Consider the following 20,818-nt stretch of genomic DNA (forward strand, 5'->3'; position numbering starts at 1 on the left):
TCTTTACACCATTGACATTTAGCTCTTGTTTGTCCATTAGAGTGAGACTGAATTTTGTCAATGCAAGGAAAGGCCTGATTCCAAAAGGCTAAGCCAGGCATCACACACTTTCTTAACTTGGGCTACCATTCTATCTGAACTAACAGTTCTAGCAAGTTCAACACTCTTCTGAATCTCATTTTAATTTTCGTTAATTTGCCATTTAACCCCAAAATACTTATCCAAATTTTGCAAACGACATTTTACCTAAGCCTTGTCGTGTGTTGATTTCGAGGTCACCTTATAATGACCACATGTACAAAACTGGGTCTTTCTATCTCTGAATTTGATCATTGTAAATGACTTCCCAATACTCAGCAGCTAGGTGAAGTTGTTGCATTGTCTTCATCATCTTCTTTTGATGTACTCTGAATACGATGACGTATACATATGGGGGCCTTTCAGCCACTGAATTCTGTCATTGTAAATATCATCACAACTAAAATGATCAATATTGATCAACACATTTTCCCACTCAGCAGGTGGTTGAAGCAGGACTGGCAAGCCACTGAATTTGCCACCCAGCTATTGCATGCACACAGAGGACTTATGCGTAAGTGATTTTTTTTGTGTCCCAGATAAATAAATTGCTTCCAGATACACGTAATTAAGCATTTCTGAGACCTGAGACCTGAATATTTTGTCTTTGATACTAATCAATGGAACAAATATTCCATATGTTTATGGTGTCATCTAGTGCCAAAGAGTGTCTTTATGTAGGATGGGTGTATTCCGCATGCCTATCTTGACATGGGCAAAGTGTATCAGATAGTAATAGCAATGAGAGGAAATGTTTAGTGTTACTTTTCTCATGGGAAAGGGACAGCATTATTGTCAACACCATTGAAATTTTAATGTTTACAGGAACTTTTTTTTTCCTCTGCCATGATGTCATGTGTGATGTCATATTACATATCATATTGATGCAGTTAAAGGTAATGACTTTTGACCTTTGAATTTTCTGAAACACCCCAAATTGATGCAGAGTTTAAATGAAAAATATTGATTTGTTCAATAGATATCACACTTCCTGCATTAATTATTGGTTAGACCTTGTATGTAAAACATCTGATCTTTGAAAAGTAAGGTTATGCATGTGTGCTATTTCCATGGCCACAATAAGGCTGAGTGTATCATAATATGACATTGATCCATCTGTTCCATTTTCTTTCCTCACACATTAACTCAAATTAACCACCACCTACAGTTATAAAATTTTGTGGATGGCTTGTATTTGGTGTAAGGAAGAAACCGGTTGATTTCAGCTTCAAAAGGTCAGAGTTCACCATGAGCCAAAGAAGAAAAATGGTTTCTGCACAATAATATTAGTTTACCATTACCTTTGCTGATGTCTTGCGCTTGAGGTAAAGTAGAATCCAGTAGATTCTAAGGTCAAAGATTGAGGTTGCTATGGCTGAAAATGAAAAGTGGTTTCTGTACAAAAATTACAGTTCTTGTTCATGTACTTCCATCAAAGTTTGTGGATGGTTTACACATTGTTTAAAAAAGAAGGTTGCTGTTGTAGGGTTTAAGGACATTTTTCAGCACAAGATAGGCTATATATGTGCAGTCAGTGTAAATGGTGGAAGAAGAACCCGGGAAAACCCAGGAAAGATCCACCGACCCACGAGAAGCTACTGGCAAGCTTTCTCATGTACCCACACTGGCCGAACTCGAGACTCAAACCCATGCAGATAGAGGTGAGATGGCAGTGATCTGTAACAGTGAACGCTTTAGACCACTCTGCCACTCAAGAAAGAAGGTCAGTATAACTGGAAGAAGAAAAATGTTTTTTGTATAATAACTTTAGATCCAGACCACATACCAAGAACAAAGGTTGCAAAAGATTGGATATAAGGCAGAGGTGAGGCCTTTTTATTTTGGGTCAAAGGTCAGGGTCATCGTGACTCAGAGAAGAATGGTTGGAGACAATAACTTTTGTTCTATTTTAGGTTCATGGACCAAACTTTATAGATGGTTTTATAGTAAAGAAACCTTTAGATTTGGGGGTCAGAGGTCATGGTCATGGTAAGTCAACAAAAAATAATAGTTTCTGCTCAATGAGTTTAGTTCAAGACTGCATGCATCCTTGACTAAGTAACAAAGTCATTGAGACCCATTGCTGAGTGATCTCAACCATGCCATAATAGTTCATACATAGAGGACATGATAATGGGTATAATGCCCCTACTGCACTCGCTGAAGGAACATTTTGTTTTGCTGCTGTTTAACTACATGACTGTCCTCAATTCTTTTTAGTGTTATTACACAAAATTGCTAAAAGCAAGAGGTAGACAAATTACATTTGTTTATATGCATATGTAGAGGACTTTTAATTTTATGAAATTGTCATGCCCTTGAAGCAATAAGTTTTGTTTTTCATTGTTTGGACATAGTTTAGTCTAAATTTTCATTAGCTCAATTACTCAAAACCCACCTGGGCAAATTTTTTAAATTAGATAGGTCTGTTTGTATGCATATTAAAGTATCTGATTATATGTTTTGCTATTGTTGTTTTAGATTAACCAGATGACTGCTCTACAAAGTAGCCTCTCACCAAAACCGGTTTCCCCCTTTAAGAGTCCCAGAGCTGTTGGAATCTCATTCAGGCCCCTAGACAGTCAGCACGTCTCCACACAGACTGACCAAGAACAGATAAGACCAACAAATGTGTTGAGTCAAACAGCACAGACCGACAAAATCAACATCAGGAATCAAGCAGCACAGACTGACAAAATCAGCAACAGGGTATGTCCAGATCTATATTGGTTTTACACAATCAAACTTGCCATAACAGTTACCTTTATATAGTGGTCATCTAGTCTCAGTAACCATTCCCATTCCCCCCCTTGAATTTTCCTCTATAAAAGTCATGTATTCAATGTTCACCTGCTTTCTGCAGGCAATGGCCAGGTATTTCCTAACCAAACATTGGTTTCTTAGTGCTTGAAGCATCAACTAAAGCATATCAACTATGCAAATTAAACAATAGTTTTCCCAAGAAAAGGGGGAGACGTTTTTTCCACAGCCACCTAAATGAACTGAACATCCCCCCAAAAAGCTGAAGATTGGACTGGGATGGCCTAGAAAAGAGAGTTGTGAATCCTGTTAGTTGTCTGTGCCTGCAGTTAATGAGATTAACATACAAAAACATGATGCTAAATCAAACACAGATGCAGTAGATAATGACAACATAGCACAAACTGCTAGTGAAATGGTGCCCATTGATGCCAAAACTTTTACTGAGCCTGCAGTAGACAAGCTGGACTACAGCAAAGAATGGTCGAGATAAACCAGTTCCCTGGTACTACAAAGTCACCACCAGTAAGAGGAAAGTACAAGAAATGGGAGATTGAAGACAAAATGAAAATTGTTGAGGGGACAGAAGGAGTGTAATGCAACTCCACTTGAAAGCCTTTCTAGTGATGGAGATGATGAATGGTTTGAGGGCTTTAAGCTGGGAGATTTGTAGAACTATTGAACATTCAGGATCTTTCATTACATATTTTTTTGCATTTCTTTTGTGTATTTGTTGAACATTGGATTGCAGATTATAAGCTTGCAAATAACAACATTCTGATTTTGTAATATATACATTTTTCACATACATGTGTCTTCGTTGTCCCCCCCCCCCAGTCACACATTCTCTCTTGTTTTTTAAATTCATTTGCCATTCATAATATTTTTATTGCTGTGAGTCAAGTGTATAAATCATATGGTGCATGAGTGCTTTAAAACATGTATCAGTACGTCATTTGAATACTGTTCTTGAGCTAATGGTCAGAAACATTTTTAGTACCCAATGGGTAACCTCATTTCCGTACAAAGAGCCCCACTAATTTGATCTGTTGATGCCAAGGTAAAAGGTCAAAACATATTTAATTAGCAAGTAATACCTCTGCATGGCCATGTGGTTCTTGTGACATTGGATATTATAATTACAACAAGAATGATATATTTATTCAAATTTTAGTTGCCAGTGGTGTACATAAGGAAGAACACAATCATCATATAACTGAATAATAAAGATTACAGTCACCTTGTAACTCATCTCTCTCTCTCTCTAATAATTAATAATAAAATACAGCTCTGACTACCAGCACAGACACAAGACTCTCTCTCTCTCTCTCTCTCTTGCACACACACACACAGACACACTAAAACAAATACCTAAATTGTAAGCAACAGTACCAGCCTTTTTGACTTTGATCATCTTCATAACTTTGTTAAGCACAACACTATACAAGAGATACTTTCTTTTTTAAATCACTAATCATACACATAATTGTAATCACTGACACATTATTGACTTATCTCTCTCTGGCACATGCACACATAACATACATAACATGTCTTTTTCAATACTTTTAAAACAATGAACTGTAATTAGGTTGAGAGAAAATTAGACAATGTAATGTTATGTTTTTTTTTTGTACATTATTGGTATTAGGTTGCCAAGCATCATGCATCACATAAACCTAGTTTAGGTCCGAACCCTAAATTTTTCTTACATGGTCAGTACTCCAAAATAATAATTCTTTTTACATATAATTTTTATACTCTGTAAACAATAAATATTTTTTGTGTAAATACATGAAATACATTAATAATTCTATTGTTGTTTTAGGAATTTAAATAAAGCCAAAATATTTATTAGAAATTCATTGTAGGGATAAACACTCACGGAAAATAGTCATTCTTTTATCCCCTCTTTTCAGAAAGGGGTGTGTATTCATCAGAAAGGATTAATAGAGAACTAATTTTGCACCCTATTTACATTGGTTGATAGTGGCCAAGTGGTCTGAAGCGCTCTTAGTTACAGATCACTGCCATCTCACCTCTGTCTGCATGGGTTCGAGTCTCGGATTCAGCCAGTGTGGGTATGTGAGAAAGCTTGCCAGTAGCTTCTTGTGAGTCGGTGGTTCTTTTCAGGGTTTTCCGGGGTTCTTCCTCCACTGTTAATACTGGCCGCCATGTATAGCCTATCATGTGCTGAAAAATGGCGTTAAACCCCACAACAACATTGGCTGATCTAATTGGACCTATTTTATAGTTTCTATCTGCATTTACTGCATGAAAATAGTATTGGACCAAGATCATGGCATGCTCCTCCTTAATAATGCTTATAATGCAAAAAATCAGGCATTTCTAGAGGGTGGGCATATGGTTATTGTGTTGTTCATACTGTAACAGTAAACGCATACGTATGTCAGATATATGGGCTGGAGTTTTGGTTTTTGATCTTTGGGCATAGTTTCACAATAGATAAATTTAACAGCAAGGATATCATGGATAAATGCTAACCAAGGTAAAACAACAGTCAGCGAATCAAAAACAAGTTACCAGTCAAGGATGTAATCAAGCATTGATTACATTAGCTTGTACTGCATAAAACCTATACAACCTACATATGAATCATAGCATTGAAATGAGATTTTGAGTATTGGTCAATCTGTCCAAACTGGAAAACTAGTCACTAATTTGTTAACACATTGTCATTGACTAAAGACAATTATGTATTAGTCAATGGCTCTCTTCTTGAATGAAACTTTGCTTACTGTTATTGCTTTTTCATTACATGGAGAAGATTTACAGATGATGAAAAAGGCTATGTTCATGAAGACTACATAAATGTTCCTATATGCAGTAAAGTATATTATTAAAGCAAATAGCAGTCATGTTGGCAATATCAGACCTACTTAAATACTTTTTATTATGAAGGTGCATGAACTAATTAATGGTCATACTTATAATCCCATGCTTTTATTGGAATATTGTTATCAGTGAGAGGGGTATAATGTTAGGTCTCCCTCACAGTCCCTAGAAGGGGGTCAGAGATGAAAAATACAGAATTAGAATTACATTGACATTTTTGAATATTTGTTTTACCAAAATTTATACATGTAGTCATAGCAGAAGGATGCATCATACAAGTAATATATTTTGGCTTAGACCCCTGGGTTATGGTCAGGATGGGGCATCTAAGTTGGGGAGGTCAGAGCATGGGGATTGGTGTTGCTTATGATCTCTGGGTCATGGTCAGAGCAGTGGCTTGGTTGGGGAGGTGGGTATATATGATAATAATATATAATAAAACACCTTTGGTATTACCCCTGAGTCATGGTCAAGAGCAGGTGTCCAGGTTGGGGTGGTGGGTATATGTGTGTGTGTGTGTGTATATATATATATATATATATATATATATATATATATATATATATATATATATATATATATATTGATAATGGTGCAAATCCAAATCAATGGGAGATTTGCCTGCACTATGACCCCCCCCACCAGTGCAAGTCATGGTCAGGAGGGAGTGTCTTTGTTTTGGGAGATGGAAATGTACATATTTTTAATAGGAATTGGGATTTGCCTTGGAAGTAGTTCTAGTTTTTGTTGAAATTATTTCAGGATGATACTGAAGACCCTAATAGTAGTGTGGGACAGCACATTGAAGAGCTAAAACAAGAGTTGGATAAGGTCAGGCAGGAGAAAGAGGTAAGAGTAAGTTTAAAAGATAAGAGTAAGTTAAGTGTATTTGTATTTGTGTGTCTGTGTGTGTGTTGATGATATATGACAATGCTAAGTCTGTGAGCAATTATTTTGTGTGGAAGTGTATTAATTGCTTAGAAGAAAACATACATTTTATTTAATTTATTCAGATTTGAATTTGCAATCATTTTCTATGTGATTATATGATAAGATAATCTATTCTCAATTGTACAGTCTTGCTTTTTTAAGTCATGCACACTAACTTCCATTTGGAAACAAGTCTCACCCCTGCCATCAACACTGTCTATGAGGTTGCAAGTATATATTATCCAGCCATTTTAAGCCTGCTTATTTTTCTAAGGCAAAATACCCTTCATAAGTGCAACCGTACCTTCTGACAAGTTTGTTGCCTTCTGGTCATAACATGGAATTGATAATACGTCACTCTCTCAAAAGTACATAATAACTGGTGAGCGCCCACTAAGTGTGTTAGGCTAGCCCAATACTTGTCTAAAAGTCAAATCCAACTGCAAACTGCACAGACCATTATCTACCAGCAAATAAGTGTCTCTGCAGTTTGTTAATATTAATCAGTACAACAAACAAAATATACCCTGATCTGCTGGTGCATTATGTGATGGCAGATCAGTGACTATGTTGTTTGCAGGTGGAGTTGACTTACAAATATGTATGCAACATGATACTTTCAACTATATGGTTGTTAATTCAATGATATTTGTACTCTTACTTCCAGACTTTTGAGAGGAACTATGAGCAATTGATGGGAAGTATAGATGAAATGGAGAGGCACTATGAGGACCAAGTTAGCAGTCTTCAACAGACTAACAAATTTCTTGTCAGTGACCGTCAGCAATTGAAGGAAGAATACTCCAAACTTAATGACAATGTACACTATCAAACTGCTTTAGCTGTGTGAAACAAAAGAATTACTGTAGTTTACTGTAAATTCGCTTTTTTCATGAGGGACCAATTTTCATTGATTTCATTATTCCTACAGACCATGAATTTAAAGAATCTGTAAACAGTGGTTTTTATGTGGACAACATAGGATCCTTTACCTAATACACATATTTAAACACTGACAACTAGCCATAATTTTGAGGAAAAATTAAAAAAACTTAAATAAAAGACAAAAGAGCTTATTCAATGACCTTATGTCATCCAGTGTCTGTGATCTGTCGTCCATTAGCACAAGCTTGTTATCACTATTTCTCCATTACTATGTGGAGAATTACCACAAAACTTTACAAAACATTCTTCTCAAGGTCAGGTGGGTCCTAAATGAAAATGGTGTGTCTCAAACACCCAACATGGCCATCATGGCAGCGATCATGAAAATCTTATCACATGGATGGTAATATTGACATGGGAATTTTTACTGAAAGATGTCTTACTATATCTAAATGGTCTCAAAGGAAAATGGTTTAGTTCGGTTTTAAAATGCATGGACTTGCATTTAAATAGAGATGCTGATTCCTGCCAAATTGCAGAGTGTGCTTTTGATGTATCCAAAATCATTCTCTATTTTTAAGTACAATGTTGATATTAAAATGTCAGAGCCAGAAAAAAATCATTTGTATTATCTGATTATTAAACACTAACTGTTTTAAAAATGAGGTATCCTTTTTTGTGGCTATCCCTACAGTTCTTTTATTTTCACTTGAAATTTCTCTTTTTTCTCAGCTTCATATTATTTCCTGCATGTGTAGTTGGTAAGTAAATAAACAGTATTGCATGTAGTACTGTGACCTTTGGAAATATGGTTGAGTTTTTGCATAAAAGCTTTTTAATGATTTTAGATTTTTCTTTCCATTTTAATACCAAAACTGCCGCTTAAATCACAATCCAGTACTTAATTTATGACTAATTTACCAATGAAATTTTTAATTTTTCTGGCATTTTGAAAGGCTGTGTCATACTTGTCTACTCTGTGGGTTAAAAGGTCAGGATTGTTACTTGAGATGCATCATGTTTTGTTGGTCCCAGATAAATCAGATGCAGATCTGACAGTCATTAAGGCCATTATGGTGGCTATCTTGAAAATCTTTTTATAGCTACTCTAAATGGATAGTCATAGTGACATGGGGTTTTCACTAAAAGATTTGTTGTGTTATCTTGTTGCTGATCAGATCTTCAACATAATTGCATTGGGGATTTTCAACATAATTGCCATTGGGGATATTCAACATAATTGCCATTGTGAATCTTCAACATAATTGCCATTGGTGATCTTCAACATTATTGACTTTGGGATCTTCAACATAAATGCCATTGGGGCTGTCTTAAGAATCTTATCACTTGTCCTCTTTAAGGGATTGTCATAATGTTGTGATTTTCATTAAAACACCTCTCACAATATTTAGCTGGTCCCTAAATGAAAATTTTGTCTATTAAATCTCCCTAACTTTAAAAATCTTATCAAAACTAGTTCTCCAGAATGGGTGGTATAACCAACATTAAGAAAAACCTTAAACATATTTTTTCTTGCAACATATTACAGTTCTTTTATTAAAATTATTATAGTACTGCTTTCAAAGTGGCATCCTTGATAGTCACTCTGGTAATCTTTTAATGGATACGTCTACATGTAAGTCCATGGTTGTAATGACATAGGGCTTTCACTAAAACACTTTAGCACTGTCTCTAATTCTATTAAAAACGGTAGTCATCTGGCCTCCAACATGGCAGTATAACTATCTTGAAAATCTTATCACTTCTACTCTTGCATGAATGCTGGAATTGACATGGGGTTTTCATTACAACTTTTGTTGTAGGTTTTAATTGGTTTTAAATATAAAAATGGTGCAGAATTGACCAACAACATATCCACACTTCTGTCAAGGAGTTTCGAAAACTGACCTAATTGACCTTGAGGTTAAGTCGAAGGTCATTGCTTACATTTTTGTTCTTTATTGATCTCATGAACAATGAAGTTTGATCAGACTTCTTTTTAGTTGCATTTCAGTGAAAAATGTTGATAGTAAGCTCTCTGACACTGATTGTAAGGTTCTTGATTTAAGTATTTAGCTGTACCTTCGGTTTTTAGCTGGACTGGTTTGTTAGCTGACAACACAAACAATTATGATTGAATTTTTATCATTTAACCCTGTTTGTGGATTTATCTGAAGAATGCCTTGAATGATACCACTTAAATAAGTAACTATTACTTAAAAATTTGATCAAACTTAGCATGTGGTTATAACTAGACATTATCACAGGCAGGTTCAGTGTAAAAGGGCATGATATTTTTTTTTACTGAACATACAGGTATCTTGTGAACATGGTAACTCGAACATAAGAAAGTGATTTTGTTCCCAGATTTGTTATGTTTGAGTTTCTCAAGAATATCAGAGATTGTTTCAGTACTTAACAGTTAAAAATTAGAAATGATCTTATCCTGGATTCCTGGAAAGTCTTTTCAGTGAGTAGAGCACTGGTCCTACTGAGGGACTCTTTGTTACACTGAACTCAAACTCATACGTTTCAACAATAAATGTGAACTCTTCAACACTGGTAGATGTAATTTACAATTAAAATGAGGATAAACCACATTCTTAACAAACATTTTTTAGTAAGTCTTTCAGTGATGAGCCATTTACAGAAGTTGCTAATTAAATGCTGTATCAAGAACAAAACTGATAACTGATCCTTTTGAATTCAACTTTATTACATTTGTTACACACAGTACCTTACTCCCTGCATTTAGCTATTGTGAGAAGCACAAGTGATAGCATAAAGTGGCTTTAAAAACAGGAATCTGAGAACCCACAAATAAATCACCAAACGCATATTGGCATCTAAGAACTTTGACGTATGTTGACTTATTAATAGTAGCCCATTAATCACCCATTCTACAATTTATATTTTCTCTGTAAAAATATTTATTAAGGTGTGGTTATTCCACATATTAATTTTTATGAGAATTTTCAACTTAATCCCGAATATTAATTTAATAAAATCTCACAAATTAGTATAGTTGCAAATGTTGTTGGTGACCACCATTTTATTAGCTTTATAAATTAAAACATTATGATTTGATTTACATAATTTATTTTTTAAATTCAGGCTTTGCCCCTTAAACAGGTTGTGGGTGGAATCAGAACATGGAAAAATAGAAATGTCTTGGATAAATAGATGGGTAGATTTTAATCACTTATTTTTCATATTGCCAGTTTAATTAAAAAGGACAGAGCTTATCTTTTATGTAGCCCTATTGACATAAATATTTTCTATTTTTTCTAGGCAAAGATCCTGCGTGATAAGTTGAGGGAAGAAGTACAGAAGAATCAACATCTTCAAGATGCCCTAGAACAGGTGAGAATATTATGGTTAATTATTCCCACAGGTAAAAGTAATAAGACATTCAACACTGGACTAGAACTGATATTCACCAACAGCTGGTTTATGCTTTCATTAGGGTTTCAGTTCTTAGAGAAAAATACTTTCAGGGCAGTCTTATCTCTGCTTATGTCTTGTAATTAATAAATAGTATCGATTGCTGACTGGAGTTGTTCTTGAATGACAAATAACCTTAAAAAGAAGATCTCGGATGAGTTCAATGATGAGCAACCTCCTGGTCATGTATCTGATCAGCTGAGCTTGTGAACAGTCCACAGGCCTTATTTCTGAAATAAATACTTCTGATATAACCTTAAATCATTAAGATTTCAGATGAGTTGATTTTAAGCAATATCTACACACATTAATAAAGTGATATTGGAACAGACCCTATTTCTGTTCAGGTTTATATCGTATTTTATACGTTATTGTATTCTTTATAGTACTTACAAAATATTGGGGGATTCAGTTCTAGCAGTTTCATATTGAAACTGTGTATTCACACAGTACAGTACACCTCTTCCTCGATAACTCGTGCACAATAGGGTCCACAAACAAAGACTGCACTATAAGCGAAGCACGAGTTACTGAGGGACCTCCAGAAATTGAAAATAAATGCTTTGACATCAAGAAAACGGGAGGGGGGGGGGGCTGCGTTAGGGAACTGGGCTGTTTAATGACTGAATTCTCATTTTACAATCACGTCGATAATAATTTTTAATAATACACTTTTTCTAATGAAGTTGTTTTTTATTCTGTTTAAATAACATTTTTTTCTTTCAAAATATCCAACATTTGAAAGATCGTTCCAACTGGTTTGAACAACCATCACATGTACGCGAAAAATCTGTGTATTATGTCACTGCTTTTTGTTTTCTTGATGAGTCTGGTTCCCGTACTGGTATTTAATGGTATCTTGCCAAATCGGTAGTCCACAATTTGGGAACTAGGCTAACTGTTGATACACCACCAAACAAGATTTTTTTTTTTTTCAAAAACATGCAACATTTATTTCGTGACATGTCTATGTCGAAACTCAATTTTTTATTGTTCAGTTAGTACACTGTTAATGTCATGATTTCATGGAAAGTATTAATGAAACTTCTTATCATCCCTGAGGATATCTCTAAATGCTAGTTCAAGAATTCTCTGAAACTCGCTTGCCCACAATGGTCCGTATCTGTGAAATCAAGCTCTTTATTTTAGGATGTATTTATTTCTCTTTGCTGCCTTGTTATCTATGATCACAGTTATGAAAGAGTCGGTTAATTTAAGGTAGTTTCTGTTACATACACAATAACGTTTATTACAGTGTTCGATTGATCAAATGAAGTGAGTTCATACGACCGAGGCCGCTAGATTTTAAGTTAGTTTTTGTGCCTTTTAACTTTTCTTTTATTCCACCTCCTTTTTTTATTCAAAAGACATAATTTATTTGATAATATAAAGGAGGCCAGCTTTTAATTCAGTGCAACAATACAACAAATACTTCTGATAAAATGAACGATACATCATAGTTTCCGTTACCAATTTAGGTTGCGATTTTATTCAAGTTCAACAAATAGGGATACATTTTTTTGGTATTTTCATGTTTAAAAAAATGAGATCCATACATGACACCGCGTTATAAGTGGGTTCGCAAGTTATCAGGGCATGAGTTATTGAGGGAGTGGTGTATATGCCATTCCAGCTTTTATTATAAAGCAAGGGAAGTAACCTATGATAAAGACTATTTAGAATCAAAGGCATGCGGTTGGTTTAGAAAACAAGATATATAAAATTCAGTAGAACAATGATAACACATATTAAGGATCATAATAAATGATTTGTGTTGTAAACTGAAGAAAAAATAAAATAAAATAGCAATGTAATTGCTAACAATCTATAATGATACTAATTTGATAATATAAGGGCTGTTCCGTTTAAACATACTTGGTAGCCAGGGAAGGTAGTTTTAAAAAAAATGTATGTCAGGGTGGATCAGTTTCAAAGTTCATATTAAAATAATAAGAAAATTCTAAATTGCATCTGTGGGTGAGTACCCCACTTTAAAGGTACCTTCCCTGGGTCCCATGTATGTTTTAATGGAACAGCCCTAACTATATTTATAAGATATTTGTACAATACCATTGAGCTATTATAATCTTGTGGATGTAGAAGTTCCTTAAAAAACACCTGTGTGGAAATTTGCTAATAATGCATTGTAGCCTGTATGCTGAGGAGATGAAAATGTGTCTGATGCACAAAAGTAGTAGTGGTCAAGAACGAGTTTCTTCACGTATATAATTATGTGCACAAAAAAGATTTTGCTTTAAGATAACATTTTTTTAAAAAAAAACATTGCCCAAGTTCATGAATTGTTTGCATTGAACCAATGCTAAAAACTTAACCAAATTTGAAATTCTTGAATATTGTGAAAGAAGCTTTATATGTTTGGTTAAATAGAGTTTGACAGTTAATGGGATTGCTTATAAAGTGTATTTGTACGATCACATGCATGTGGGAAGCAAGGCACAGATGGGGTAAATTTCATAAGGATATGCAAAATGGAATACATCAATTCATGTAAACACATGCATGTGGGAAGCAAGGCAGATGGGGTAAATTTCATAAGGATTTGCAAAAGGGAATACATCAATTCTTGTAAACACTTCAACCAAAATTAGCTCCTTGTGAAGGAATTTATTTTATTTTAATATAAATCAAAAGATCGATATATCTATAGGTTTAGATTTGAATAAAAAAAAGTTAAGAGTTTGTGTAATAATTTTAAGGTGCATTCTATTGAAAATATCTAGTCCCCTTTTTACATATGGGTATTGGAAAGAAATTTGTAAATATACATATAAATATCAGGCAATAAACAAGTGAAGTATGGAATAGAGTTTCATTAAACACTATTTTTATGTCTGCTGTTTTTATACAATATTTGCACAGATTTTCCAATTTTAGACTTAATTTTTACCAAAAATTCTAATTTAAAAAAAAAACAGCGTTTATATAAAAAACAAATTTATTTAGAAAAATAATTATTTTTTTCTTCAGCAGTTATACAAAAATATTTAAAGGTTTGAAAAGTTACTTTATCGTTGTCAACCTTTTTATTTTGGAAGCTGTCCCTTGTTGATAATGTACATGCTCACTTATAATTTCAACTGCAGAATGCAGACCCAGATCTGTTGTTGCATGTGCTGGCTGATCTAGGTCCATGCATTATGTTAAGAATAATCAGCAGAACAAACAACACAGATCCTGATCCTCCAGTGTGTTATGCGATGGCAGATCAGGGTCAATACTACCTGCAGTTGGACTTGACGTAAAAGCGAGTATATACGGTATTCAATATGAGACATTTGTTGTTGTTGTTGTTGTTGTGGGGCTTAACACCATTTTTTAGCACACCATAGGGTATACATGGCAACCAGTATTAATGGTGGAGGAAGAATCCGGGAAAACCCCGGAAAGAACCACCAACCCACAAGAAGCTACTGGCAAGCTTTCTCACATACCCACATTGGCTGAATCCGAGACTCGAACTGCCACAGACAGAGGTGAGATGGCAGTGATCCATAACGGAGACCGCTTTAGACCACTCGGCCACTTGGGGCCCCCATATGAGACGGCATTGGACTATTTAGAAAATTGTGGTTTGTGTTAAAAAAAATTGATTTTTACCTTTAGGATTTTACTTTTTTTGCCTTTGGTTTTGTTTTGTAAGTCCTTTTGGGGTGTACCTAAACTGACCCATCTTGTCTGGGTTGTGCAGATATGCCTTTAAACCCAATACATGCATGCTTAAATACAATGACATTTTCAGCTGGTTTTTTTTAAATTTAAAAACCAGACTGTATAAATGGAGCTGTTGCAGAAAGCTGCATCATATGTGTGATCAGTTTTGCATCATGACCCTGGGTCACTGACAGGAGGTTGTGGGGGTGAGAATATGTATTGAAAAGCATAGGGATTTTGTGATGGTGAGTTATTATAATTGTTGTAGTTTTTCAGTGGTGCAAGAAATATGTAATTGCCTAATGGATTTTGTCATTTGATAAAGAATTGAGCCAATAGAAAATAATTTTATTCAGAGAATTAGTTTTAAGCTAATAATTCAAAGTTTTTCTTGCATTAAGTCAGCAGAAAGTTAAAATTATTTTACATAAAAAGTAGTGAGAAAAGACTACACAAAAATTACAGGAAGTATTTTGGTCTGAATTCACTGCTAGTGAACCATGGCATCATGGAAACTCACTAACACTTCACTCTTTGACGTTTGCTCCTAGCAATTGCCTAATTATTTCATGCTAAGGATATTTCCAACTTTATTACATTATCATTGCATCACTGTTTACTAAGAATAGTACTTAATATTTGTGCCAATCTGCTTTCCTTCATAGACCACAACATTCATTCCTTGTGACTCCGTAGAAAGACAGTATCATGTCACACTTTGACCTATCTCAGTCTATGCCTTTGTGTTTCAGCTGGACTCTGGATCTGACTTTGACAGTTTCTCCCACCGCCTGCCATTCCAGAGCCTGTATGGAAGAGATTCACTTTCTACCCAGGGTTCCCAGCACCCAAGAGAATCTCCTCATCACTTTGTTGAAAGAAATCCTGTGGTTACAACCCCTTGCTACCAGCCTTTCACAAAGATGTCCCCAAGCCAACATACTTTGCAGAGAAATGACCAACCAGCTCAAACAGTTGGGCAGTCCAGACACACTCCCGACCATCCCCCATCAGAAAGAGGTACTGGCATTCATCAGACTGTGCCACAGGTTTCAACTTCAAGACAAATGGGCAATATGTCTCAACCTATGGCACATGTTGCCACACCATCAACAAATAGAGAAGGTTATGTAGCTCAGCCATTGCCACAAGATGTCACACCACCAGGTAGAGGATATTACACATCTCAGCCTGAATTTTCTGCACCATTGCCAGGTAGAGGAGGTTACATACCCCAGTCAGTGTCACAAGCTGGCTATGCTCCAAACCCACAGTCTGAGAAACAATTTGGACATCAAACCCAGGTTGTGTCACCAGGAGGAGGAGATGCCAGAAATGTTAAATCCGGGAGAGATTATTCTAAGGTTGCCATTTCTGCTAGGGAGTCTGCACAAACAGGGCCAGTACGTGAACCACCTGTAGGGGATGACATTTCTTCTGAAACTGTATATCATACACAGCATGTATGTGAGAGATGCTTTGGAGATTTCAAGACTTATGACATGTTATTGCATCATTATCAAAAGTGTTTGGATTGAAAAAGTTACTATTGAGCACTTTTCATTCTCTCTCATTCATTACAGCTGTGACTGCATTTTAAGTTGGCTTGTTTGCTACATTGAGTACGACTTATGTAGGATTGTGAATTCATACTTTACTATAGTGGACTCCTATGCACCTTCCAACAGTTCTGGTAATTTCATCAGTTGTAATCCATAGCATCTGATCTTAAATGGATGTGGAGTTACCAAGACATTATATTCAGAATGATGATAGCTTTACTGTCCACAGCAGTCTTGCTTTACTGTCCACAGCAGTCTTGCACACCTCCTGTCTTGATCGTACTTAGCATATATGTAAGTATCATTAAAATCTCCAACAAGTTCAGATATGTGCAAGATATAATGAAATGAACTTCCCCTTGATTGGCTGAGCTTATTACCACTCTGGAGGCCATATTTCTAATATGATTTTGATTAAACTTGGAATGTGTGTTCATATCGTCAAGATCTTATACAAGTTTGATAATGATCAACACAGAATGGTTCATCTAAAGCATATAAACATTGTGGGTCTTCAGGTGTGAAGTTGTATACCATTTCCTGTCAAAATACACCGCTATGCCTAAGACAGTAAGTGATTATCTGATCAGGATGTGCCACTTTAAAAATCAAAACCATTATCATAAAGAGAAAAATACGATGCAGTATCAGTTTTGTAAAAAAAATTAAATTAACAGTAATAGGTAGATGTACATAATGTCCTTTAGTTGTTTGCTATTGAAGAAAGAAAATATATTCTTTCCACACTTCTATCTCACTAAATAATATCTTGCACAGTATATCCTAAGTAACATGACACCGAGTTCATTTGAAAAGTCAGATTAATTTGTACACATTTTTTTTATTAGTATCATTTTATTGCTCATTTTGAATGTTGAAACTCTTGAAAGTTATGAAATCTCCACATAATGCAATTCTTGTATGTGCATTTTTAAAAATTAAATTCTTAAATTATTTTGTGAATTTAACTTTTCAAACATTTCCATGTCATTTTCCGATTACTATGCAATATCTCTGGTATATATTAAAATGCTGTTTAAAGCACATAAAGTCATCATTTCAATTTCCTAAATATAGGGCCATATGTTTGATATAAATGATCACACTGTTATCTGAGCCCCTGCATCCTCAGGGATGTAGGATAGTGCCAATGTAGAATGGGCCTTCCTGCATCATGTAAGTGGTGACAATGGAGGCAGGAGTCAGACTTTGTCAGTGGCTAGTATGCCAGACTTGTGACTGAAAGGGGTTTGGGTTTGAATCCTACCATTGGATGAGGCCAGGTTGGCCCAAGTCGGTTAATATGGCGAGTCCTTGGACAAGGCACTTTGCTCCAATAGTCTCAGTACTTGACAACTTACCTGTGTTTTGCTTTGCCATAAAGGGGCCCAGAGTGGTCGAGTGGTCTAAAGTGTTCTCCATTACGGATCACTGCCATCTCACCTCTGTCTTGTGGGTTCGAGTCTCGGATTCGGCCAATGTGGGTATGTGAGAAAGCTTGCCAGTAGCTTCTCGTGGTTCGGTGGTTCTTTCCTGGGTTCTTCCTCCACCATTAATACTGGCCGCCATGTATAGCCGTGTGCTGAAAAATGACGTTAAACCCTACAACAACAACAACAACAACAACAACAACTGTGCCATAAAACACCAAACAAAACTGTGTCCTCAATACACAAGCACATTAGGGTCAGAACCAGCCTAGTATCAGGTACAGTACATGCACAAACCACAACACCTGGTGGAATTAATTGGTCATTCAAAATATTATGTCAAGCAGGTGTTAAAATTAACAAGCATTTATCACTGTCACTTGTCATTACCATTTGACTTAACTACATGCCATTGAGCACTCCAGGAATCTAAGACATTGTTCTCTTATCCCACCATACAAAAGGTTTTAACCTCTGAGAAGCAGCTCATGGTGAGAAACAAATTGTATCAAATACTGGTAGCTGTTGCTCCTGTGACAATTTTTTTCCCTCATCTGTTCAACACAGACATAAATAAACTGCCCATGTCAACAAACCTGTCTCTAATAATCCATAATGCATGTACAATTAGTGTACCATGTTGAGTCAATTAGTGTACTATGTTGAGTCAATTAGTGTACTATGTTGAGTCAATTAGTGTATCATGTTGAGTCAATTAGTGTACCATGTTGAGTCAATTAGTGTACTATGTTGAGTCAATTAGTGTACCATATTGAGTCAATTAGTGTACCATGTTGAGTCAATTAGTGTACTATGTTGAGTCAATTAGTGTACTATGTTGAGTCAATTAGTGTATTATGTTTTCCTTTCTCATAAACACAGAAGTGGTGCTCAAACGATCACACTACCCAAAGAAACAGTTTGATTGGTAGGTAAAAACACAACCAAATCAAAGATGTCAGGCATATGGAATAATTATGAATACATCAATTAATTATAAAATATATAAAGACTTAAATGTGATGCAGTAGACAGTGAAATTCTACAATTTTACTGTGGGGCAGTTTGAATAGATTTTCTATTTTTCTGACATGTTGAAATGAGGCAGATGAAATTACCTATTTTTATAATTTTATGGGCCACTTGCGTGTGTGTGTAGCTCTATTGGTCATAGATCAGAAGAGTTTATGGGATGGCCTGTTGTTTGTTATTGCTCTCCTGCTAAACTACTTGGAGGACTGCCTTGACACTGTACACACAGTCATCTTAAGGTCTAGTTCGGCCTAAATAAAAAGGGTGCCGCTCAGACATCTGATATGGCATGCACAGCTGCCATCTTGTAAGTCTGCTCTCATGAATGGAAAGCCAGATGAAATTGGGGTTTTTCATCGAAAGACTTCTTATAATGTCTAGTTGTTCTCAAATGAAAATGGTCCTGCTCAGATATCCAATATCAAATTGTTTTTATATCACTGCTTCTGAATGATGGAATTGTTATTAATTTGTCCAGTTGTTCCACCTTTTGACAGATTTTTTATTATCTGAGTATAGATTCTGGAAGTTATAATGTGAAAGGCCTCTGGGTTTTCTATGAGCGCCAAAATTTACTATTAATATATAAATCTTGTCATGCAAACATTATGCATTTTATTTATTATATTATAGATTCATAAGTGTTTAATCGGGCCTTAGGTTTTCTATTAGTGCCAACATTTACCAGTATATAAATATTGTCATGCAAAATTTATGCATTCAAATTTTGTATTAGGTGTTGTGAATTTCTTGAATTTTTTAATAAATTCATGGCTCTCACTATCTTTTAAATGTAATTTGTTTGCCAAAACCCATTTTGTGCATATGAATTTGTTTACTGCTTGTTGTAAAATATTGTTATAATAGTTTCAAGCAACATTTAGAAAATATGAGATGAAAACAGTGACTTCTGTGTAGATTTTATAAAATGCACACAGTATACACTGAATGGACTTATGTTTTCAACTTCTTTTTCTTTATTGTATTCTTTAGAATCAATACAGATTATCTTTTCTCTTTCTTTTTCCTCATTTTTCCTTGGATCGGTATTACTCTATTCTTTCTGCAAAACAATAAATATGTTACCTGTTCATTGTATGTCTCAGACATGATTTTTCTCCATCTGAAAGCGGAACTCCACTTTTCTCTTGACTTGAATCAGATTTTTCTTGATGCAGTCAGTTTTTTATATCATTTCTGATCCGGTTGTTTAAAAACGTTTTGTCTGCTCCCATTCTGCAATGACCCTTGTAAATTATTCGTTCCATTTATTAGTTAGCACACGACTCTCATAAAGAGTATTCTGATTGGTCAAAGGTTTAAATTCATCCAATAAATCTTGTGTAATGGAAACTGATGGCAGTGGAAAGAAGAAGCATGCTTGCAAAACATGGTATCCCAAGTTGTTGAGGGAGACCATGACACGAAAAGTTTAGACAAAGGTTTAAAAAAACGTATGGAAATGGGAATGGCTGGAGTGAAAAGTTGATGGAAATTTAGTTGGTAAGTTTATAAGAAAACTGAGCTTAGAGGACTGGCATTTTGTGACCTCTGTTCTACGGTAATCACGGTTAGAAGAGTTTGGAACAGCACCTACAAAAGAAGCTGCATACAGAAAAATTTAAGCTCAGAAGGCATCTGGAAAAGGTGCAATTAATTACTATAAGAAGAAAGATTTCTTGCATGAGAGAACAGATGTAGCTCTCTGTCAGAATATGCCTACTGCATGTCGCCAATACAAGCACCAGCTTGAAAGGAAAAAGGCTCTCATTAAGAAGGAAAAGAAACAATTGCACATTGAGCCAAAAAAAGTCAGTGGTGACAAAAAGGAAGGCTAAAGAAATCTTTGCCAAAGCTGCAAAAAACAGCTCGACTGGTATATTAACAGGTTGTGTCCATTGGAGAAAAAGACAAGTGAATGTATGGGATTATTTGTATATAGTTGATGTACTTGGGTGTTTATTTTACAGATTTGTTATGAAAAGAGAGAAGTATAATGTATTTGCTGCAAAATTTGAGAAATTATTGCGACTTAATTACAATGTGAACACTGACATGCACATGTAATAACTTCAGCATCAATAGTATTGGAAAACAAATTCATGTAATTATAAATATTGTGAAATTATTGAAGTCAAGTTGAATATTTTTGGTAAGTTTATTAGTTTT

At 35.2% G+C, this 20,818-nt stretch overlaps 1 protein-coding gene across 1 annotated transcript in view; it reads left to right on the forward strand.

Moving 5' to 3' along the window:
* The window catches only part of LOC149803215 (uncharacterized), a 43,113-nt gene extending 23,373 nt beyond the window's left edge, over nucleotides 1–19,740 (forward strand). Inside the window, exons 4-8 of the mRNA XM_089952842.1 lie at nucleotides 2,560–2,787; nucleotides 6,457–6,543; nucleotides 7,292–7,444; nucleotides 10,801–10,872; nucleotides 15,378–19,740. Of these exons, the coding sequence (XP_089808968.1) occupies nucleotides 2,560–2,787; nucleotides 6,457–6,543; nucleotides 7,292–7,444; nucleotides 10,801–10,872; nucleotides 15,378–16,163 (1,326 nt within the window). The 3' untranslated portion in view covers nucleotides 16,164–19,740. The remainder of the gene's footprint in view (nucleotides 1–2,559; nucleotides 2,788–6,456; nucleotides 6,544–7,291; nucleotides 7,445–10,800; nucleotides 10,873–15,377) is intronic.
* The last annotated feature ends 1,078 nt before the right edge of the window (nucleotides 19,741–20,818 follow it).

This window comes from Sinohyriopsis cumingii, chromosome 3 (genome assembly GCF_028554795.1).
Source record: "Sinohyriopsis cumingii isolate HCF-2022 chromosome 3, ASM2855479v2, whole genome shotgun sequence".
Lineage (NCBI taxonomy): Eukaryota > Metazoa > Mollusca > Bivalvia > Unionida > Unionidae > Sinohyriopsis > Sinohyriopsis cumingii.